Source organism: Sus scrofa, chromosome 13 (genome assembly GCF_054392235.1).
Source record: "Sus scrofa isolate SSC_HxYL_T2T_F1_AM1 chromosome 13, Sscrofa_HxYL_maternal_Yorkshire_Landrace_v2.0, whole genome shotgun sequence".
Classification (NCBI taxonomy): domain Eukaryota; kingdom Metazoa; phylum Chordata; class Mammalia; order Artiodactyla; family Suidae; genus Sus; species Sus scrofa.
Window position 1 is genome coordinate 21,275,133 of NC_139395.1, and position 24,951 is coordinate 21,300,083.

The 24,951-nt window shown below is 41.7% G+C and overlaps 1 protein-coding gene across 7 annotated transcripts in view; it reads left to right on the top strand.

The window, feature by feature from the left end:
* Positions 1-24,951, top strand: part of KCNH8 (potassium voltage-gated channel subfamily H member 8) — a 447,861-nt gene that overhangs the window by 412,098 nt on the left and 10,812 nt on the right. For 4 of the 7 annotated variants that reach the window (XR_014824098.1, XR_014824099.1, XM_084989953.1 and 1 more), the window contains one exon: positions 11,401-12,735. The exons of 1 other annotated variant lie outside the window; for it this stretch is intronic. Coding sequence is in view for 3 of the 6 variants with exons in the window: in XM_084989953.1 (XP_084846079.1) it covers positions 11,401-12,105 (705 nt within the window). In the remaining 3 variants the exon portion in view is untranslated. Of the gene's footprint in view, positions 1-11,211; positions 12,736-24,951 lie in introns of those variants that run through there. 2 more of the 7 variants (XR_014824096.1, XM_084989956.1) reach the window with 1 other exon arrangement.

Below are 24,951 nucleotides of genomic sequence, written 5' to 3' on the forward strand. Positions count from 1 at the left end.
ATAGAATAGAATAAAATACTTGGGAATAAAGTTAACCAAAGTTATACAAGACTTACAGACAGAAAACTACTAAAACTAAGTAGTATTGTAAGAAAGTAAAGACGCTCTAAACAAATGAAAAACTCCAACTGTAAACTTGCCAAAGGAGTTGAAAGAAGCAGATGAGACTAAATTTTAAGCTCTTACTTAGAGATCAGTACAGGAGGAGTTAACCAAAGGAAATAGATCCTTAAGACGAGGGACTCTATCCATCAGAATAGGAATTGCTTACCTGACTGAAAGCTGGAATCAGGTTCACTGGGAACCTGTTAGAAATGCAGAATCCCAAAGCCCCACCCCACATCTTCTAATTCTGAATATACATTGTGACAGAGGCCCACGTGATTCCTGTATACATTAAATCTTTTTTTTTTTTTTTTTTTTTTTTTTGTCTTTTTGCTATTTCTTTGGGCTGCTCCCACAGCATATGGAGGTTCCCAGGCTAGGGGTCGAATCGGAGCTGTAACTGCCAGCCTACGCCAGAGCCACAGCAACGTGGGATCCGAGCCGCGTCTGCAACCTACCCCACAGCTCGCAGCAACGCCAGATCATTAACCCACTGAGCAAGGGCAGGGACCGAACCCGCAACCTCATGGTTCCTAGTCGGATTCGTTAACCACTGCGCCACGACGGGAACTCCCTGTATAGATTAAATCTTGACAAGCACTGCTATACGCTATTGGTATTCTGAAGGGAGACAGATTTTTGTTTGATGTTCAACAATAGCAGTGAGGACCCCTTAGCCAGAGAGCAATTTGGATTGGCGCATGCACATTTTTGTATATGGAATGGCTGGTCAACGGGGACATGCTGTAGAATATAGGGAACTCTGCCCAATGTTCTATGATAAACTGTATGAGAAAAGAAGCTGAAAAAAAAATGGATATGTGTGTATATATAACCGAAGCAGTTTGTTGTACAGCAGAAATTATCACAGCATTGTCAATTAACTATAATTCGATTAAAAAAAAAAAACTTTGTCATAGAAAGCAGGAACATAGATGAGGAAAGCGTCAAAGGGTTGATAAGTAGTGGAATACCGTAGTACAGCTAAAGTAATAAAGTTGTGTCCAGAGGCCAGAGCTTGCAGAAATTCAGTAAAATCATTGGAGTAACCACTTTCATGACTGTAGCTGGTCACTTAGTTTGGGTAATGCTAAACTTATATTCTTTTCTTATTGTAATTTAAGAGGTATCAGATTCACCTGCGAAAGTTGAACCCTTGGTGCTCTTCCCGTGTGACCTCAGATAAGCCACTTTACCGCCCCCACCCCCAACATCCTAGTCTTTCCAGCTGTAGACAAAGATTTACAACTTTTCATTAGTAACGGGACTGAGATTTTCATTTGGCTGAAATTTATGCAAGTGCCGAGTGTGATTATTATTTTAGCTGACAGATAAAAAGACTGTCACTTGTTTTGGAATGCTTTGTGAAGCAAAAGACACAAGGATGAAATTATGCCCGATCGTCTTTTTTTGTTTTGCCTACTTATGGAGTTTGATTGAACTTGTCTGAATCCCATGATAAATATGCAACATAACAAAAGATTAAATGAAAGACCATTTAATTACCTGAATCAGAGCTTGTAAAAATGTATATGCGTTCGTGGCAGGGGGAGAGGATTGGTGTAATTAGTACCCCTGAATTTAGGAAAATTGTGTCTAGCAGAAAAATGTGTACATGTTTGGCAAAAATTGAGTGACAGGTCAAGAACTCTTCAAGCTAAGAAGATTATATCAACAGATGCATTCCCCATCTGCTCGCTGAATGCACAGAAATGAAATCACATTTTTTTCCCTCTATCAACTGAAGTTTCAGTTATAGTCAGAGTCTGTGAATCATACTATGCCCATAGCCAAGATTGAGAAATTTGAAACATGAGTAATATAAGACCAAAGGAAGCTATTTTTCTATGTGAAGCAAAAGGTATTGCCAAAGACACATTCTTGTCTTTATTATGATACTCACATTCCTGTTCCCAAAAGGCACAATCCAAAGGCACATTAGAACAGCAAATCTGTGCTTGCACCAAAACAACATAGTCTAACTGTAAAAGCTGGCCATGCAGGTGTTACTGGGACAGTAGGTCACCACTACCGCAGATGGATTCTTTAAACCCGGTAATATGACAGTATTTTACAATCTCCTCTTTTGAAGTGGGGGGGACTTCCATGAGACATCAAGATCACATGGAACAGTCTTACCAGACAGTAATACTTACTCCTGTGCCTATTTAGGGGAGGTGGGAGAAAGTTATTTAAGTTTGAATGAAAATAACTCATAGTAAAAAAATTAACCATGCAATTGACCATTGATTAAATTACTTGGGTATCAACAAAGATTTATAGATGGCATGACTTGCTCAAGGCCTTGAGCTACTATAATAAATAATAAAGGCCCATTGTACCTGCCCCAACCCCGGCCCCACATTGGCCCTTATTCAATTCTGATCAACACCAAACTGCACATCATTGTCTTCCAGATCACACATCCTTTACAGAGATTCCCTCTTTTTTTTTGGTCATGATCATGGGGTGTGGAAGTTCCCAGGCCAGGGATCAAGCCACGCAACGGCAGTAACATGAGCCACAGCAGCAACAGGGAACTCTCTTTTTTTAAAAATTTAAAGTTTAGTTGATTTATAATGCTATGCCAATTTCTGTTGTATGGCAAAGTGACCCTGTCGTACATATATATAGATTCTTTTTTTCATACTATCTTCCATCATGTTCTATCCTAAAAGATTGGATATAGTTTCCTGTACTATACAGTGGGACCTCCTTGCTTATCCATTCTGAATGCAGTAGTTTGCATCTACTAACCCCAAGCTCAAATAGAGAATTCTTAACCCATCTGACTGCAATTACTCTAACCTCACACTGGAAATACAGGATCTTAATCAAAATTTTTCACAAGCTCTGATTATTTTTGTTACTATATGCTACTGGAAAGATACAAGTGCAAGGCAAAGCTGAAACGTGGAGACTCTGTTTCTTTCAACAGTTATGTAAAAGTGTTATCAGGAATGGTTTACCTCTCCATGCTGAGGCTAAAGAGGTATGCATAGATAATCGTTTTTTATTTTGGGGGGGCTCAGTGTTTCCTGTGTTAGTATTCCCTACCATGCAGAAGTTTCAACTACGCTTAGTGCCTGTGTTGCCTTATCAAATCCAGACACCTGACATTCCGACATAGTACCAGTCCTGTGGGGAATAAACTTTAACATCCATTGTATTATTTAATCATCACAACAAAGCCCTTGTAGAACCATGACTCAGGAAGATGAGCAGTACTGTCACATTGATGGGGTAAATTAAACATGAGAGGAGAAATGCGGGTACTCTGGGAATGTTGGTGACAACCATCATTTCTGGGAATGATCATTTCTAGATCATTTGGAAGAAACCTGGATGTGGGAGAAATAGAAAGATTGTGGCATTTAGTGATTCCCTTCTTAAGCGGTGTGGAAACATCAGTATGTGGATTATCATGTACAGCTGACAGGTCTGTTGTCACACAGGTGTTTATTCATGATGGGAGTTGCTGCTCAAAAGAGTGAATGCACTGCCCTGAAACCTTCTAAATACCTAGTGATTTGTCGGTTAAATGCATGGTGCTGGGAGGACAGAGAAGGGGAGAACCTCCAAAGTTTTGGAGAGAACACTGAATTGCTTGGAAGCACAGATGGTGTTTTCATCACTTCTTCTTCCTAACAGTTGGGACTTTGGAAAGGAAAGAGAAATCTTAGATATGAACAATTGTCTACACAGATGGTAGTGGGGAACGGGTTTGGCCAACAGTTTTAAATTCCAGACTGATGGAGTCTTATCCACTGAAGAATGAGAAGGAGGAGGAGAAGGAAGAGGGTACAATAACTAAAGTGTAACTCAATACACAAGTGAAAGAATAACGTGTATTGGAGTTCCCTTGTGGTGCAGTGGATGAAGGATCTGGCACTGTCACTGCAGCGGCTCGGGTAACTGCTGTGGTGTAGATTCCATCCCTGGCCCAGGAACTTTCATATGCCATGGGCATGGCGGAAAAAAAAAAGGAATAATATGCATTAAGTTATGATTTCTGTGTGGTTTCTACTATACTTGTAAGTAGAAATAATCAGAAGGCCACATCTAAAATAGCCACAAAGGGTGGCAACCCAGGATGCAAAAATTTTCCCTGATAAAATAACTTGGAATAACTTAATTGAATTTGTCACTTGGCACTCATCATGTCATCATGAGATGTGGGAGTCAGTAAACAGGAGAAATTTCCCCAGGGAATCAAAACTGCCCACGGAGATCAAGTGTATGTCGGGACAAGTGACAAAGCAGTAAGATAAATGAAGTCTAGCAAGAGTCTTGGCCAAAAGAGACTTATTTCTACAATCATGATCAAAAGACAATAAGATAAAAGGGATGCTTAATGATGGAAATGCCACCTGCTCTTAAAAACTGGGAATTACCCAAGGGTTCAGTTTAGGATATTTATAGAGAAAAACTTTAACAGTCATGATACCTACTTTTAATATACTTACTTGGAATGAAGAGTGCCAGTTACAGATTTACCAATATAATTTTGTAGTAGGAATCTTTCCCCCAGCATGTTTATGGTAAAATCATAAAAGAACATAAAATAAAAATTGAAGGCAATATGAGAACCAAGTCCTTCAAAATGGCAGGAATTGCATTCCTTCATACACTCAAGATTTATTGAGTGTATGTTTTATTCTAGGCTTTGTCCTGAGTTGAGGAGATACTGAAATAAATAGTAACTTCTATCCTCATGGAATGCAGAGCCTCCTTAGGGGCAAACAGTCCTATTTGATGCTCAGGCTACTATGTATCAATGAGCTATCTCACAGAGGAGATGAAAAATTAGGCATTTGAATGGGACAGAAACTTATCAGGCATAACAGGGCCAAGGAGAAAAGCCCCAATCAGAGGGAAAATGCAGGAAGTGGTCCATTAAAAAACCAAGTGGAACTTTGTGAAGGGCTTTGTAATACCTGCTCTATTTTCTTTTTTTTTTTTTTTTTTTTGTCTTTTTTGTCTTTTGTTGTTGTTGTTGTTGCTATCTCTTGGGCCGCTTCCGCGGCATATGGAGGTTCCCAGGCTAGGGGTTGAATTGGAGCTGTAGCCACCGGCCTACACCAGAGCCACAGCAACATGGGATCCGAGCCGCGTCTGCAACCTACACCACAGCTCACGGCAACGCCGGATCGTTAACCCACTGAGCAAGGGCAGGGATCGAACCCGCAACCTCATGGTTCCTAGTCGGATTCGTTAACCACTGCGCCACGACGGGAACTCCTGCTCTATTTTCTAATATGAGTTACAGAAGATATTTAAAAGATTTAAGAAATTGATGAGGTAAGCGGGAAAACATTGGTTCATTGGCTCTAAATGATTTTGTTGGGTTTTATTGACCTATCTCGGCAGTATTCTGGTTTTATGCTCTATTTTGAAGACATCTCCTTAAGTGGACAGGGTCTTGATCACAAAGTAGCCCCAACAACCTTTTTTTAGCCAAGTGCCCATCTTCTTAACTGTACAGTGAAAAAACATTGAGACCCTACCACTTTGAATTCTTTGCTTTGTGCATTTGATTAAGGGTAAAGCCTTTCCTGTTTTAGAATGAATTTTGTTAGCAAGCCCAGCGGGAAGCAGTAAACAAAAGTGCTCTGAAACTTAGCTCTATTCTCTGTGGCAGTATGTTGTCACCTTCACTGTCACCAGAGCCTTCACCCCCAGGAGATGTCATCTCTCCTGTGACAGCTGGCTTTGTCCTTGTAAAGAGAGAGAACCCTTACCTAATAGGGATTAATTCCCTGTGCAGCTTTAATAGGGTGCAGGGGTGTGTCCCCAGTGACACAGTGACAGAAATCTTCCCTGACATAAATTGATCATTACCTTCTAGAGCTAAAGAAAGCACTGTTTCCTTGGGTTCTTTGCTCCTTTTAGTTCAAGCTAATGTAGTAATTTTGTTTTCTGAAAATATTCATGGTATTTACATTCCTGGAGCCAGTCAAGACTCTGGATTCCCATTCAAAGTTCACAGCCTCAAAGTTGTGGCAAATGCACAGTAAATGTTTAAGAATGTGGTCATGGAAAGATATTTCAATCATAGGAAAATATCTGTTTCTTTCAGAAACGAGTTCATCAGCAATTTGTCTGTTCACATATTGTCCAATTACAGATTTTTCCTTATTACAAACCTTTTTGTTGTTGTTGCATTTATATAATTTGCTGTGAGGAGATTTTACTGTGCTTAATCAGTCTCCTATTTTTCAGAGATGACTATGTATTTGATGTTGAATTATCATTTTAGATAATTTTTACACGAGGCTCATTTTCCAAAATTTTTTATTGAAGAATTGTTGATTTAGAATGTTGTTTTATATATATATACACACTTATATAGTTATACATATGTATTATTTTGTATTTTTTCTCATTATGTTTTATTACAGGATATTGAATATAGTTCCCTGTGCTATACAGTAGGACCTTGTTGTTTATCTGTTCTATATATAGAACTTTGCATCTGCTAATCCCAAACTCCCAATCCGTCCCTCGCCAACCTCCCTCCCCCTTGGCAACCACAAGTCTGTTCTCCATGTCTGTGAGTCTCTTTCTATTTCATAGATAGGTTCATTTGTGTCTTTTTTTTTTTTTGTCTTTTTGCCTTTTCTTGGGCCGCTCCCGCGGCATATGGAGGTTCCCAGGCTAGGGGTCTAATCAGAGCTGTAGCCGCCGCCCTACGCCAGAGCCACAGCGCCACAGCGACGCAGGATCCAAGCCGCGTCTGCAACCTACACCACAGCTCACGGCAACGCCGGATCGTTAACCCACTGAGCAAGGGCAGGGACTGAATCCGCAACCTCATGGTTCCCAGTGGGATTCCTTAACCACTGCGCCACGACGGGAACTCCTGTGTCATATTTTAGATTCCACATATAAGTGATATCATATGGTATTTGTCTTTGACTTATTTCACTTAGTATGGTAATTGCTAGGTCCATCCATATTTGCTGCAAATGGCATTATTTAATTCTTTTTATGGCTGAGTAATATTCCATTGTCTATATGTACCACATCTCTATCCATTCATCTGTCAATGGACATTTAGGTTGTTTCCATGTATTGGCTTTTATGAATAGTGCTGCTTTAAACATAGTTGTGCATATACTTATTGAAAGAAAGTTTTTTTCCAGATATATGCCCACGAGTATGACTGAAGGATCACATGGTGGTTCTATATTTAGTTTCCTAAGGAACCGCCATACTGTTCTCCATAGTGGCTGTACCAGCTTACATTCCCACCAAGAGTGTAGGAGGGTTCCCTTTTCCCCACACTCTCTCCAGTATTTGTTAGTTGTAGACTTCTTGATAATGGCCATTCTGACTTGTGTGAGATGGTACCCTGAAGCTTCTTTTTGTATCAACTGTGGTCTTCACAAATTCTGACCACATTAGCAAAAATCTCTGAATTTTTAAGCAGTATCTCCTTTTCCATGTGGTGATACATTGTAATAGAAAGAGCACCAAACCTAGAAGTCTTGATTCCAGACCAAAGACTGTCTCATTCATGAAACAAGAGACCTTAAAATATCATTTAGGAGTTCTGTCATGGCTCAGGGGAAATGAATCTGACTAGTATCCATGAAGATGCAGCTTCGATCCCTGGCCTTGCTCAGTGGGTTAAGGATCCAGCGTTGCCATGAGTTGTGGTGTAGGTCACAGATTGCAGACAGGGCTCGGATCTGGCATTGCTATGGCTGTGGCATAGGCCAGCAGCTACGATCTGATTCCAACCCTACCCTGGGAACCTCCATATGCCACCGGTGTGGCCCCAAAAAGACAAAAAAAAAAAAAGTCATTTAACCTCCGGGCCATAGTGCCCCTATTTTACAGGTTGGGAAATAAAACTGCATCACCCCTGCCTGTCTTAGTGTTGTTTGTAGACCCATAGAGAAAAAGTACCTAAAAGCATATTGTATTATAAATTTACTCAAACATTTGTTAAATAACATACTTGTTGATGTTCCTTAAATGCAAAGTCGTTCTTCAATTATAACATCTTTTTTCAAAGCTAAGGTCAACTGAAAGCATTTTTACTGAGAGCTGAGTCCTGTGAGTTTGATTTTGGCATTAAGCCTAGACTACGTATGGAAATGGATGCTTAATATAGCCTTCAAACAGCTCAGTATCAGCCTTCTCTTCTGAAATTTTGATAGAAGAACTAATCAACTCAAACGATTACATTTAGAGTGAATAAGCAAGGAGGTCCTGCTGTAAAGTACAGGGAATTATATCCAATCACTTGTGATAGAACATGATGGACGATAATACGACAAAAAGAGTGTTTATATATGTGTGACTGGGTCACTATGCTGTACAGTGTAAACTGATAGAACACTGTAAATAAACTCTACTTTAACTTTTAAAAAATTTTTAAAAGAACTAACCAAATCAAGGTAGAATCCCTGGGTGAATGTCTGCTGTGCCAAGATCCAGAGACTGGTTTGTGTCACCCACCCATTTTAGAACTGAGGCTCAGCAGGTTACAAAATTGACAACCTGCAGTGAAAATTTCAAAACACATAGACTCTTTCCCAGATTCACTGTTTCACTTCTTAAATGTGAGTCTCAGAGGCATCTTTTTGTCACCAAAAGTTTTAGATCTGCTGAAAAGCCAGGGCAAGTATTCGATTGAGTCCCTCGAGTTCCATGCTAACACAGCAAGGCAGAAATAGTTTTGGACTGGCAATTTCAAGGCAGGTGTTACCAGTTGGTTGCCTGAACCATGGAAAAACTTCCTTATGGCCTTTGAAAAATGCCTGATTTGAGCAGCACTACCACCTGATGGGCCTGCCAGGGAGAATTAGTTTCAGGATGCACTTGTAGGAAGTGGACTGAATTAAGTTACTGGATGAATTAGGAATATGCACTTAAATGTTGAAAAAAGTCTGCCCAAAACAGCAATCTTGGTTTTGGCATCACTGAGATTGGACTGCCCTTTTGTTCTGTTTTGTTTTCTGATGGTATTTAGCCAATGGGTTTGGCTGCTTATATTGGAGTTTGTGGTTCATGATGGAAAATCAAGGCATAGGAAATTCTTTATAAAATACAGTCTTATAGCAATGAAGGCAAAATATTACAATGTGTGTTAGTGTTATGAATCTAACCAAAGACTAGAAAATATGTATGTGTCCTGCTTTCTTGAAATATAGGTTTTCCTCACTTTGAAGACTAGAAACCATCCAGAAAAGCTGGATTTACATCAAATTCAATTTTCTAGTGGTCTTCCATGGTTAAAAAAGTGATGTGGTTGTGGGAAATAAATTCTCCAGTGAATTATAGTATGGATTTTAAGTGTAAAATGAATAAGGAAGACTCTTCAGTGGTCCTCGAGAGTTTGAGGGTCATGTCTCCTTTGAAAGTCTTACAAAAACTAGGAGTTCCCACTGTGGCTCAACGGGTTAAGAACCGGACATAATGTCTTTGAGGATGCGTGTTCAATCCCTGGCCTTGATCAGTGGGTTAAGGATCCTGCATTGCTGCAAGCTGCAGCACAGGTTGTAAATGTGGCACAAACCTGACGTTGCTGAAGCTGTGGTGTAGGCCAGCAGCTACAGCTCCAATTTGACCTTTAGCCTAGGAACTTCCATATAATACAGGTGCAGGTGTTAAAAAAAAAAAATTACAAAAACTAAATGTCTCACTAGAAAAGTGAATAAAGCCCATACTGCACAATTGAGGTTGCAATTCCATGCAATTTCAGTTCACTGATGGATCCCTAACCTTCCCAGGTTCCCCACAGTGCTTATCTGTACTGACCCACCTTGAAGATCTTTTTATTTCTCTCTAACTCTCATTTTGCAACTTTCCTTTTTCCTATAGACACTCTCCTTAGCACATCTGGAGTTCTTCTTTACCACTGTCACCATCCCTTGAGGCCAGTGTGTCTCTGAATAAGCATAGATCTTGAGCAGATAGGGCAGAAGTGAAAGCTGTCATACAATACTCACCTCTCCACGTTGTTTTGAGGTGTTGGGGATGGTTGGTGTGCACCACGATGGGATGCAAAAGAGTAATACTGTCTGTGTTTAAGAGCTGAAAGAGATGTTAGAGCTACATTTCTTTTTTTTTTCTTTTTATGCCCATACCTGCAGCATATGGAAGTTCCCAGGCTAGGGGTCAAATCAGCTGCAGCTGCAAGCCTACACCACAGACACAGCAACTTGGGATGCCAACCACATCTGAGACCTACACCTCAGCTTCTGGTAACACTGGATATTTAACCCATTGAGGGAGTCCAAGGATTGAACTCACATCAAGTCCTTAACCCTGAGTCACAATGGGAACTCCCTGGACTTATATTTCTAATTTTGTTTAAGAATCTCAAAATTACTGATTAAGAGTGCCACACTAAGGCAGAGAAAGACAAGTATCATATGATAGTGCCTGTATGTGAAATTAAAAAAAGATACAAATGAACTTATTTACAAAACAGAAAGAGAATCACAGACATAGAAAACAAACTTACGGTTACCATAGGCAAAAGGTGGGGAAGGATAAATTAGGAGTTTGAAATTAACATAAACATACTACTATATATAAAATAGGTAACCAACAAGGACCTTTCATACAGCACAGGGAACTATATTCAATATTTTGTAATAACCTATAAGGGAAAAGAATCTGAAAAGGCGTGTGTGTATATATATATATGTGTGTGTATATATATATATAATATATGATGTGTATTAATATATAGATGTATGTATAGCTGAATCACTGAAACATAAATCAATTATACTTCAATAAAAATAAATATATATAAAAGTTTTAAAAAAGAATGCCAGAGGGGTTCCTGTCATGGCTCAACAGAAATGAACCTGATTCGTATCCATGAGGATGCAGGTTTGATCCCTGGCTGCCTCATTCAGTGGTTTAAGGATCTGGTGTTGCTGTGACCTTTGGTGTAGGTCACAGATGCGGATCGGATCCCTCATTGCTGTGGCTGTGGCATAGGCTGGTAGCTGTAGTTCTGATTCAACCCCAAGCCTGAGAATTTCCATATGCCATGGGTACAGCCCTAAAAAGAGCCCCCACCAAAAAAAAAAAAAAAAAAAAAAAAAAAGGAATGCCAGCTTATTTGTATCTTTCCAGGTTCCTTCAGAGTGAGGATGGGTTTAGATCCGGTGCCCAGCCTCCCCATTCACCCTTTGGACTTGGCTGGAGTTGGAGGTGGGGCAGCCTTCCAGACCTTCTTAATGAGAAACCTCACTTCCCTTCCTCACTGCTCTGATATCATCTGCTCCTCTGACTATTGCCTTTGACTATGCTTCGTCCATGTAGGTAACAACATTGACTCAGGAGGTCTCCCAGTTGGGCAAAGACATGAGGAATGTGATGCAACTTCTAGAGCACGTCCTGTCACCTCAGCAGACCTCTCGGTTTTGCTCTCTGCACACCCCCTCTGTGTGTCCCTCCAGGGACAGCTTACAGACCAGAATGACCTGGAGTACGCACCAGCCCTGCCGACACCTGCAAGCAGGTGGCGCTGCTTATACCCAAGCACAGCTTTGTCATGGGAATGTCACCTCAGACATATGGAGTGTGGATCCCTGCTCTGTGGGGAGCAGCCCGCAGCGAACTGGAGCTCACGAGCAAAATCCCACAGATGGCGAACTGCACCATTCTCCAAACCTTAACTATTCACCTGCCCACTACCAGGTGGTCCAAGAAGGTCATTTGCAATTTTTAAGGTGCATCTCTCCACAGTCAGATACCACGCTGACGCCTCTGCAGTCCATCTCAGCGACTCTCTCGTCCTCTGTCTGCTCCTCTTCGGAAACATCTTTGCACCTGGTTCTCCCCAGCAGATCAGAGGAGGGAAGCTTGGGCCAGGGAGCCATGAGTTCCTTCAGCCTGGAAAACCTGCCCGGATCTTGGGACCGGGAAGGAGGGGCATCCATCTCTACGGAACCCTTGGAAAACTTTCCTCTGGAAGTTGTCACAAGCACAGCAGAAGTGAAAGATCATAAAGCCATCAATGTATGACATTAGTGCACATGAGGCAGCAGCCAGCTTCCATCCCATCCCTGCATGACGGCTCTGGTTTGCCTTTATTGCCTCTGGCAGCCTGAAGACTGGACAGAGCTGAGAGCCCTGTGGAAGAGAGCGTGGGGAGCCAGGCAAAGGCAGAACCACCTCCATACTGTAGCAGACACTTCCTAGATCCTAGAAACAAAATAGGAACACTTTCCTGTACAGGTATTAACTTACTGGTCTGTTTGACAGACTTTGGTAAAAGTCCAAAGACCCTGAGGGTCTAGCAGCTAGAAGTCCCAGACAAAGAATGTGTGGATGCCTTTTGTCTTTAGGGGGCTTCTGTCAAGTGCGGCTAAGGTTTTTTCCTGAGTGCCCGTGTGTCATTCCTGAACAATATCCATAGCACTGTGGGTCGTGGGGGTGCGCAGTTCCTGCTGGTCTATTTTTCAAATAGAGAAGGCAAAGGGACAATTATCACTGCATGTCATCTCCTAGACAATCAGTCAAATAGAGCCGGTGGCCAGTGGTCAGCTATTGCACGTTATTTGCCATGTAAATGAATATGTCTTTATTTATCAAAAAAAGAGAGAGGCTATTTTTATATCCTTGCTATGAAATACTGTATTTAACTATTTAAAATATTTATAAAGAAATGAATGTTTTCATTTTGGTAAAAAAAAAAAAAAAAAAGCTTGCTGTTTTAACAAGAAATGCACTACTGTTATGTATAGTAGATCAAAAGTTATTTATTGTTAAGAGGCTGTAGTTTCTAAAGGAACCCTCCCTTTTACCTGCATGCAGTTTACAAATGTACCCTCACGCTTCTGGATGACACAGGAAAAGTGAGGACCTATTTTATTAATGAAATAAAAACACGGACTGCGTGTCCAGCATGGTAGTAGGGTGGGCTCAACCTGGTCTCTGCTGATTCATGTAACAGCCTGAACGGAGGCCTTCCCCACTGAGCCGGCATACATGTGGCTCCTGCAGCCATCCTCCCTTGTGGTTCTGGAACCCAGAATTGGTCTGCAAGGATAAGATCACAATTCCCTAGAGCTCTTTTGGCCTCAAAATGAGGGAGAAAACCTTGTGTGCACCCTTCCTCTGTGCTGTTCTTTTCAGAAGAGCTTGTGTAGACAGAGCAAATCCCAGAGACGAGCCAAGATTTCTGAGCTATGATTTGTGAGCTTTGTATCAGCACTTGAATTTCTTTTTTTTTTTTTTTTCTTTAGAGCTCTCAACCATGCTGAAGTTATGCAGAACAGGTGTTTGCATTCTCATTGTGCAGAGAGAAAAAAACAATCAAGTTCGAGAGATTGCACAGTTAGGATGCTGGAGACAGTCTAGAACTGATAATGCTTCCTGCATCTCAGCCAATATGCAGATTCAGGTGCCGGCAGGGTGATGATGTAGATGCCTTTGCCTAAGGTTTATTTTATGGTTTAAAAACATTAGGGACTCAGCATCCCAGATGTTTTTAGAAAATATACTGAGTTCACATTCTAGAATCCCCTTGTCCTTATTCTCCACCGCAGAGAATACACAATTTGAAACTTGCATTTATTAAAAACATCTACACAAAGCAAGACTTCTGGTGTGTGGCTCTTAATACCCTAAAATTGGCTAGAGAAGTAGAAAGAAAATAAACCTTCTTTAAGAAAAATGGAAATAGTACATATGTAAGAGGCAGGTTGCTTAAGACTCCACGTCTTCCCACAGCTCCAGAATTCAGTCTCTCCCTATCTAATGGAGGGGGAAATTGAGGCAAAGGCGACCTGCTGGATTATGTGTTTATTTGTATTTACCCTTTTGCTCATCCTGACCTATGTCATTAAGTACCATTCGGATATTTGGTGTTGGTTCATGATTATTCCGCTGGCAAACTAGCACTACTAAACAAGGCGACAAGTTACTTGTTATTATTTTATCCCCATTTTGTAGATGATTGATTGGGACACAGATCTTTTAACTTGCCCACACTCAGTTTTAAATAATAGACCCAATACCTCCATGGCCACTCTGGGTACCCCCTTCATCATGTCCAAATCCATTTTTGCTGCCTTTTGAAACTGTACTAGTAATTAATTTATTTTGAAATCAATGAATAAAATAAAGTATTTGGGTTTTTTAAAAGTGTAAATATGGGATAAATTAGTCAAACTCTGAGGATTTGGGGAAATTCTACTGAAATGCCTGGAAACAGACCCATATTCTTCCAGCCGGTCACCTTCTCAGTACCTACTCCTAATAGCCGACCCTAGTGGGCCTAAGAAGCAGCTGCCCACCCTGAGTAAGTCTGTAACTGGACAAGAATAAGCAAACCCTGGAAGAACTGAGGGTTTCCATCAATTTCTTACAGAAGAAGCATCCTCCTTCCTGGGAATCCGCCCCACCTTATTCCTTATGAACCTTTTCCTCATCACCATTATTTTGACCATTATCCTCCCATATCCAGAGAAGCTTAGAATGACACGTTTGGGGTTTTTCTTCACTTGTTTACGTATGCTGCGACATTACTCTAGGAACTGAGAATTCCAAGTTCTTCTAGATGTTTTGATTTTCTAAACATTGTTGCTCTGCAAATAACAGAGGACCTTCTGGTTCCATCAGGGATAATTTTTTTTTTTTTATCTTGACATTTTCCCCACTTCCCCACTCTCTGCTAAATGAGCACAACAGGGATCTAAGGACTTATTTTCTGGTCAAGTATGTTTTCTTAAAAATAATATCAGGAATAAATGAAAAGAAAAAAATATCAATAACTAGAGTCTTCTGTGTAGTCCTATTTAACAGAAACAGATGGGAGTTTCCTGGTGGCCCAGTGATTAAGGATCTCACATTGTTACTGTTGTGGCATGGGTTTGATCCCTGGCTCTGGAACTTCCACATACCAAAGATGTGGCCAAAATAAAAGAGAAGAAATTTCTGGCAATTAAACCTACTTACAAATGGATTTCTTTACCTGAAGAGGTGGTAAAACCAATAACAAATTGTCTTCTCAAGGATTGCTTGACTATTTGACCGGAATATTATTTTCCAGAAGGGTTCTGTATTAAGCATAAATTTAGCAGATATCTGCTTCAAAATCACATGGGGTTGTTGTTTCAAGTGCAGAAAATCTGGCTTCGACCTAGTCCCTTTGGGTAAGGTCTGGGAATCTACCATTTAGTAAACTCCATGGGTGACTTACATACATTGATGATTGGGATGGAGTTCCTGCTGTGGCGCAGTGGGATCATGGGTGTCTCTGGAGGCAGGGACACAGGTGTGCTTCCTGGCCCTACACAGTGGGATAAGGATCTGACATTGCCACAGCTGAGGCAGAGGTCACAACTACGGCTTTGATCTGATCTCTGGCCAGGGAACTCCATATTCCATGGGTTTGTCAAAAGAAAGAAAGAAAGAAAAATAAACAAACAAAAGATTAGAAAATATTCATCTAAAAATCTGTAGTAGTACAAGATTGAGTCTTAGCTAATTTATAGTAAGTAGGCTAGAATCTAAATTTTATTAAAGACAGTCATGGGTTTATAATTATATAATAGAGAGGCCTGGTTAACCCCTATATCAGTAGTTCTCAAATTTTCGTTTGAACAACATATTTTTGGGGAATCTTACTAAAACAGAGATTTCAAAGCCCTGACACCTAAAATATGGTTTGGGTCCCCAGTGATTCTGCTCTAGATCTTGCAGGGAACAAACCCTATAAACACGGCCCTAAGCCATGTAATCATCTCAGTAATGAGGAATTAGACTAACTAGAGTCAAACCAATCAAAACTGACAATTGCATGCAGTACTATTTCCAGACGGTTCCTAACACATCAATGACTTTTTTCATTAAACTGATTGATCATTTTCTCCAAGACAGCTTTGAACTTTTACTTACTACGTCAACTCTACTGGTTGAGTGCCTACTACTATATGTCACAGAGTAGGACCTCTTGATTTGTTGTGGGTCTTTGTTTTTTAGTTTCATCTGGATTTTCTAGAAGGAAAAAAAGTGAAAATGCTCTTTAAAGTCTCATAAATGGGTCAGTTTCTACCTGATTAGGGAGAACCCTATTTGGTTGTGAAGCAGGCCAGCCATTGGTTTAGAGGATGACAATTGCTGCAGATGTCTCCTGTGTGGAATGGAACTGATCCTGTCAAGATTATGATTTTATCCAGGGCAATGAAAATAGCTTTTTCCAAATAGTTCTTACTAAAACTGCTTTTTCTGATGATGTGTATATCTCCTTTTCTAAGGTCAGTCTTCTCAGACATTGCTTTCATTTTATTTTGTCTTTTTGTCTTTTTAGGGCTGCACCTGTGGCATATGGAAGTTCCCAGGCTAGGGGTCCAATCAGAGCTATAGCTGTCAGCCTACGCCACCCCCACAGCAACGCAGGATCTGAGCCTCGTCTGCAACCAACACCACAGCTCACGGCAATGCTGGATCCTTAACCCACTGAGCGAGGCCAGGAACGGAACCCACCTCCCCATGGATGCTAGTTGGGTTCACTAACTGCTGAGCCACGATGGGAACTCCTGACTTTACTTTAGAATCTATAATTCTCCAAATGTCATCTTCCTCAGATCACTGGCCATAGAGCTTCAGTACATGCAGAGGCTCAATTAAACCAGGAGTTCCTGTTGTAGCTCAGCAGTAATGAATCCGACTAGTATCCATGAGGACATGGGTTTGAGCTCTGGCCTCTATCAATGAGGGATCTGGCGTTGCTGCAAGCGGCAGCGTATGTTGCAAATTTGCCTGAATTTGGTGTTCCTATGGCTGTGGTGTAGGTCAGCAGCTGTAGCTCTGATCTGACCCCACGCCTGGGAATCCATATGTTGCGGGAGCAGCCCTAAAAAAGAAAAGGAAAAAAAAAAGGCCACTCCAAAGACTTCATTTGCCCACTTCTTTCTGATCCAATGACAAGTGATCCAAATAAACAGGATGCTGAGAAAGGAACAGGAATTTTGGCAGAGCACTAATGAGGGTTTGCCGTCAACCATTGCTTCCTCTCTCTGGGACCTTGGACAAGTTATTGAACACTTCTGAGTCTCAATTTCTCCATTTGAAAGTCGAGGATTAAACTCCATCTAACTGGTGGAGTCTTTGTGAAGATTTAATGAAGTAATTTATGTGAAAGCACACCACCTGACATCTAATGAATGCTAAGCAAATGTCAGAGCTCTCCCCTGGCTCTCTCCTACCTCCCCTCCTCCTCTGGTCTCCCTGGTTCCATCCCTTCCTAATTCCTCCACCTTCCTTCCCTGACTTTGTCCCCCAGGCTTCTCCCTCACTCTGCTTTTCCCTTCTTTCCATCTTTTCCCTTCCCCCTCCTCCTCTTTCCATCTCCCTCCTTCTTCCCTTCCCCTCTGTATCCCAGGCTACCTTCTGGAAAGTGAGCTCCCTTTGCCATTCTCTCTGCCTAGTTCACAATCCAGTGTGTGGCTCCTACAGCCTGCTTCTCACCGTATTCACAATCACGTCAACATTTACCTGAAAAAAAAGGTCACTGAAGAGGCATTAGGGTAGAATGCGCTCTCTGCTCCCAGCCAATTTAGCCCCAATCTCTATGGCTTCTGGTTTCTTTATCTGAATTTCCGTAATTAAACCCTTTCTTAAAAACACTTTAAAAAGAACGTATACATGTATGTGTAACTGGGTCACCATGGTGTACAGTATAAAATTGACAGAACACTATAAGCCAGCTATAATGGAAAAAAAATCATTAAAAATAAAAAAATTTAAATTAAAAAAAATTTAAATAAAAAAACTTTACAATCACAGAAAGATCCAGGAGATGTATTCCCTGATGTGAATATAATACAAAAACATATATTTTTGTCGCCCATCAAGCTCCCCTATGGAAATTTGTAGTTGCTTTAGAAACCACACACACACACACACACACACACACACACACACACACGTGTGCCAGGTCCGCCACCCAGGTCACAGAAGACCTGGGCTCTGTCAGCCACCTGCCTGAGAACTTCCTGGCAAATGGTCTTGTTCTCTTGCCCAGAGCTCCTTGGCCGGAAGCAGAGATGATGCGATGCCAGCCACTTCACACAGATGCCTTCAAAGCCTCTGCTCAGTTTCCCATGGAGAGAGTAGGTCCTACCAGAGGGAATGAGGTAAATGTCACTGTCCTGCCCACAGCATGTGTCCTGAAAGAAACTGTTCCTTGGGGTATGTCATTCAACAGAGTCCTGGAGAAAGAGCTCACAAAAGACATGAGGACAGTCTGGGGAGGCTGAGACCAGCCCATCTGCACCTGAGATTCCAGGGAATTCAGCAGCTCCATATGACGGAATTTTTTCTGGTGGGCAAAGTGTGTCCTCTGGGCAAAACCATGCCTTCTCAGACTATCTCCTTCTGCCTCGAGGTTTTCCCCTACGGAGATAAGAAGCTGGGCACAAAGTTGAAGTTAATGTTGAATCTAAGACTCTGATTCTTAGGGGGTTTTGGTTTTCTGTTTTGTTTTTTTTTTTACAGTTGACTTGATAAAAATAGAACATACCCAGTGATATATTTGAGTACAACAGAGAATAAGACGGGAGGAAGTGAGACTTAAAAGTGTGTCCGTGCTTTTCGTTGTGGCAAGAAACCAACGAGATATACTCCCTTGAAGGGATGATTCTTATTTAAGAATTCCCTCTGTAGTAAAGAGTACACTATCGCTTTGGTATTCTTGCTCTCAGTGGTGAATTTTCTACCAGGGCTGAGGCCCCTAAGCTCTAGCAGGCAGTTTCTTCTTCACAGTGGTTTACTTGTCCTGAGGGAGAATGATTTCTGAGCTTGGTGTGGGGGGTGTGATAACTGCTGCCAAGGAAGGGGATCAAACTCAGACCCTTCTCTCAGGGAACACAGAGCCCTCTGAGGGGCTACAGCTATGTGGACACCCCTCTGAGCATCTCTGGGGGCCAGTGTGATGTCCAGGAGCCCCCAGGATGAAACATTGATGTCTGAAAGCCGCCATGGTAACCCGGTGCCCAGAAGGAGTTGTGATTTTTCTTCCTGCTCTAATCAGGCAACCTGTAGAATATAAAAGCAAATTGTCCTCTCTAGATTCTAGTATGAAAAAGGTATTTGAGCCCCAGACTCTCTTAGTATAGAGTATATCTCTTGTTAACTTAAAAACAAAAATCACAGATGGTGAGGAATGGGCTGGGCATTTGGGACTGGCATTTGCACACCAAGATGTACGGAATGATTGGCCAATGGGGACCTGCTGTATAGCATAGAGAACTCTACCCAGTATTCTGTGATAATCTAAATGGGAGAAGAATCTTGGAATGAATGTGTGTATATGTATAACTGAATCACTTTGTTGTACAGCAGAAATGCTCACAACATTATAGATCAACCATACTTCAATAAAACTTTAGAAAATGAAAACACACACACACACACCCTGCCCCCTCACAGAACCAGGATAAAAGAGGCAGAATTTCTGACTCTTGGTTCTCAAAGTGTGGTCCATGAAGTAGCCCAAGCAGCTTCATCTGGGGAACTGATTTAAAAAGTATATTTTGGACCCTACCCCAGAGCTAGTGAATCAGCATCTGTATTTAAACAAGAGCCTCAGGTGTACATGTTGCTGTTTTATAGAAACACTAGGATAAACACAGGTTCTTGACTCTGGTTACCCATGAGAATGACCTGTACAGCTTTTAGAAACCAGATTCCTGATCCTGACCTCAAAGATTTTGCTATAGTTTGTCTCAGTGGGTAATATTTAACACTCCCCAGGTGACTGCAGTAGGCACCCAGGGTTGAAAACACTCTGTTCTGGAACATTCTCAAAATGTGTCACCAGGAACTAGGGAGAAATGCAGATTTCAGGCCCCACTCCAGACCTACAGAGTCAGAAACCCAAGGGGCGGGCTCCAGTGATTCAGTGGCGGTTCTGACGCTGCTAAAGTTTGAGACTCTAGTCTGAATGATAGAGGAACCAGCGTGGGCTGAAATAGGTCTTAGGCAGGTGGGAGTTTGACTGTAATGATATATTATTATATGTTAGACGTTAAATGTTAAAAGTGAATCTCTGTAAAGATTTGCCACAGCAGCTACATAGGCATCATGAGAATAAATATAGACAGTTTCTGATAACAGGAAACGTTGTCTTCTCCTTCTTTCATGTGTGATAGTTTACAGTCAGTAGGTACCACCTCTCCACAATCAGATTATAGGTTATTCATTGCTTTCTGTGAATGTGATCAAAACAGCATAAAGTTGCTCTTAAGACTTGTATCGGTAGCTGGATCTGTGTTGAAATAGGAAAGCTTGATTTAAATTTCAGGTATAACAACCTCTGTAACTGACACTAGGAAAGACATTGGGTTGGTTTTCCCTGGAACATACTGTCTGTAGTCTTGGATGGGAGCTTCTCTTCCAGGTCTATGGTTTTAGGAACCAGCATTCTTTCCCCAGCCAGGCCTTATGATGCTGAGATGCAAGAATACTAACCTAGAAGTACAATTTTTCAAAAGGATATCATTAAGGTAAATTGTAGAAACACAAAGGATGGCGATGGAGGGAGCCTGTTCTAATTAGAAAGCAGTACGTTCGTCTATTAGCATGGTTTTATTTATCTCTTTTTCTTTTGAATTCCCTATCTCTTAAAAAAATATATTGGGAGTTCCTGTTGTGGCTCAGTGAGTTAAGAACCCAACTAGTATCCACGAGGATGTGGGTTCAATCCCTGGCCTTGCTTAATGGGTTAAGGATCCAGCATTGCCGCAAGCTGCAGCGTCGGTGACAGATGCAGCTCAGATCGGATGTTGCTGTGGCTGTGGCATAGGCCAGCCCTAGCCTGGGAACTTTCATATGCCTCGGGTGGCCCCCAAAAAGAAAAAAAATAGTGGTTAAGATGGTACCAAAAAATTTTTTTGGACATATAGTTGATTTACAATATTGTATTAGTTTTAGGTGTACAGCAAAGTGATTCAGCTATTTATGTATATATATGTATATATACATATAAAGAGTATATATGTGTGTATATATATACATGCACAGTGTGTGTACACACACACTTACACAAACATATATACACACACACATACACACACACACACTCTTTTTCAGATTCATTTCCATCATGGGTTATTATAAGATATTGAGTATAATTCCCTGTGCTGTACAGTAGGTCCTTGTTGGTTATCTATTTTATTTATAGTAGTGTGGACTGTTAATACCCAAATTCTAATTTATCCCTCCCCCCTTTCCCCTTTAAAACCTAGAGGAATATTTGAAATAGAAAATGATGAGCCACCTAGAAGGTTGATACTGACATACATCCTATTAAATATCTAACATATAATAATTTGTCACTTCAGGAGTTCCCACCATGGCTCAGTGATTAAGGATTAATCCCTGACCTTGCTCAGTAGGTTAAGAATCCGACATTGCCGTGGCTGTGACGTAGGCTGGCAACTTCAGCTCTGCTTCGACCCCTAACCTGGGAACCTCCATATGCCATGGGTGCAGCCCTAAAAAGACGAAAGACAAAAAAAATATTAAATAATATGTCATTATGGTCAAACCCCCATTTGCCTAAGACCTACTTCAGCCCACAGTGGTTCCTCTGCTGTCCAGACTAGAGTCTCAAACTTCAGCAGCCTCAGAACCACTGCTGACCCCTAGGGCCCACCCCTTGTGTTTCTGACTCTGTATGTCTGGGATGGAGCCTGAGAATATTTGCATTTCTCACTAGTTCCTGGTGATGCTGATGTTTCAGGGGACCATATTTTGAGAACCACTGTTCCAGAGCAGTGTGTTTTCACTTTTAAAAAATCAATTTTATTTTTATATGTGGGGCTCCCGTACTCTAGGGTATATGAAATTAGACTAGTGCAATAGGTCTGAATTATCTAATATCTTTATGGACATATATGCTGAAATAAATGTAAATGAGACGAGCTGAGTTGAGGTGGTTTTTAACTCCTCTCTGTGATAATGTCCTTTGGACAAGACAATGAAGTTCTCAGACTCCTTCCCTCATCTCTGAGATGTGATGTATTCATGTGAGTACTGGGAGCCTGTTCTGAGATAAACAACTTTAGTGAAACAACTTATTTGGGAGATGACTTAAGGAAATACTGGTAGGGAAAGGAGACAAGGAGGGAAGGAAGCCCATAAAAGATGCATTATTGAGCAGATAGTCAACGAGCACCTGAAGCTCAGTGGCCCAAAGGAGCTTTAGGAGACAAACATGGCAGTGAGTTGCCTCATCTGAGGAGGAAGAAGCTGGTGCCTTTATCCTGCAACTTCCACCTGCTGATGGCTGAGGGAGGTGCCCAGATGTGCTCTCTCCACAGCATCTCCAGCCTGCCCCATACACAGCAGAGAAAAAACCTTAGTGTTGAGTCACAGGTGCTCACAGCAGGACTCCTCATGATGGAGTGGAATGGTGTGTGCCACCAACCAGAGCAGGGCACTGGGGGCATCTGCTACCTGGGGTACATGTCCGGTGCAGTCAAGATACAGAAACCAGTGACTGAAACCAGAAATACTTACTGTAAAGAATTAGTAATTCTTTCTCTCTCTATCTCTTTTTTTTTAATACTTTTTAGGGCTGCATCCACAGCATATGGAGGTTCCCAGGCTAGGGGTTGAATTGGAGCTGCAGCCGCCGGCCTACGCCAGAGCCACAGCAACACGAGATCTGGGCCACATCTGTAATCAACACCACAGCTCACGGCAACTCTGGATCCCCAACCCACTGAGTGAGGCCAGGGATTGAACTGCATCCTCGTGGATGCTAGTCAGATTCATTTCTGCTGTGACACAATGGGAACTCCCAAGAATTAGTGATTCTTTATGGAGGATAACTCCATAAAGAAGAGAGGAAAGTGAGTGCTAAAGAATATTCTACGGTAAAGGGAGATTCCCCAAGGAAGGAACAAATTTGGAAGAAGCATTCCAACGATAGGATCGAGACTGAAGAGCAGAGAGATTTGCTGGGCTGCCTGGACCAGAAATGTCCACAGTCACTGCACAGAAGCTGGAGGGCAATGAAATGCCTGCAGAGCAAGCAGAAAACCCCCTGCTGGGGTGCAGGTGGACCAAGGCTGGTGCCAGAAGTGAAAAAACTGAAAATGAGGGTCACTGGGTGTCCAGCACACTACTGGTCACCCTTTACTGCCAGCACCACCCAAGAAACAGCCCACTGAACCAGGAGCCAGGAGAAGCCCCCTTTGTCCTGCAGTGTCTCTCCAGAGCCCCCTGTTGACAGTGGGGGAATACAAGATCCAATCCAGTGCATTTGTGACGGCCACGAAGCAGGGCTATAAGGGTAGATTTCCTGGTGAAAGGTAATCATCTCACATAAGATAACAGTATTGACATAAGATCATTCTATATGAAGTAAATGAAATGACATGCATTAAAATTACATTTTAAGCTTTAAAGTTCTCCTTGATAGTATTTTTTTTTTGTCTTTTTGCCATTTCTTAGGCCGCTCCCACGGCATATGGAGGTTCCCAGGCTAGGGCTCTAATCGGAGCTGTAGCCGCCGGCCCACACCAGAGCTACAGCAATGCGGAATCCGAGCTGCATCTGCAACCGATACCATAGCTCACGGATCCTTAACCCACTGAGCAAGGCCAGGGATCGAACCCGCAACCTCATGGTTCCTAGTCCGATTCGTTAACCACTGTGCCACGATGGGAACTCCGATAGTATTTTTAAAATAAGTGTTTTTATTCAAGAATATTTTATCTAAAAAAATCTTTCAGTGTATGGACTACTTAACAGTGTTTATATCCTGAGTAAGAATGCTGGGAATTGATTCCTGTGTCCATAGATGACATCTTTGTTTGCCTAAAGTTCCTTTAATGGGACCAAGTCTTTTTCTACAATTAACAAGTGAAGCAGATCCATTTTAATCCGTAAAAGAGAGAGGCTCTACCATATCTGTTACTGCAAATGATGATAGGCAGCAGTAACAATGAGGCACATGGCTGGGGTGCAATGTGAAAAAGCTCTTGTTGAACAGCTGGAATGTCATTGCTCCCTCCCCTCAAAGACCCTCCAGAAACTACATGTCCTCCCACCCTGGTTAGCGCAGTCAGAGCACAATTTAAGCACCAAGTTGAAATCTTCCAATACAGCACACTTTTTCTCTCTTATCCTCCTCATTAGTGTGAGGATACGACTGTCAATTAAAATATCTCCTTAAGAGGTCTTTATACATACACACCCACTTAATTAAACTTTTCACTAAGTCCATTAATCTCTTGACCCATCGATATGCTTCTGGCTATTAATTTATTGTTTTCTTTCAATTACCATCAATCTGCAAAGTCACTCATAACTCTTAAAAATATAAAAATAATCTGTCTCAGGCTCTGCTGGTAGGTCAGAGCATCCTTCTTGCTTCCTCCTTCTTCTTGCTTCATGAAATTTCGAAGACCATCCAAGGGATTCAGTCCATGACATCATAGCCCACAGGCACAGAACCCAAAGGAATAGGAGGTGTGGATGGGCACACACTCTTTGAGAGCTGGGCACAGGACAGAGCAATGGGAATTTTCAAGGAAATTATAACACAGGTGGTCAAAGAATTGTTAGATGAGCACTCGTCAAGCCTAATGTTGAACTACATTGGACCAGGTGGCTGCTGAAACGTTTTTTGGTTTAAGACACGCCAATCATGGGGAAAGGAGAGAAACATAAGCCTAGGGAAAAAATTCCATGAGTCTCTTGGACTCATACGTGACCCAAATTAAAACTGATAGTCCCTAGAGGCATGGACGTGGGTAGTCCTATCAAGAGAGAAACAGCTTAGGTAGTAAATATTCAAGTAGCTCATCCCCCAACTCACAAAGCTTAAAGAAACCTAGCTTTCAGAACCAC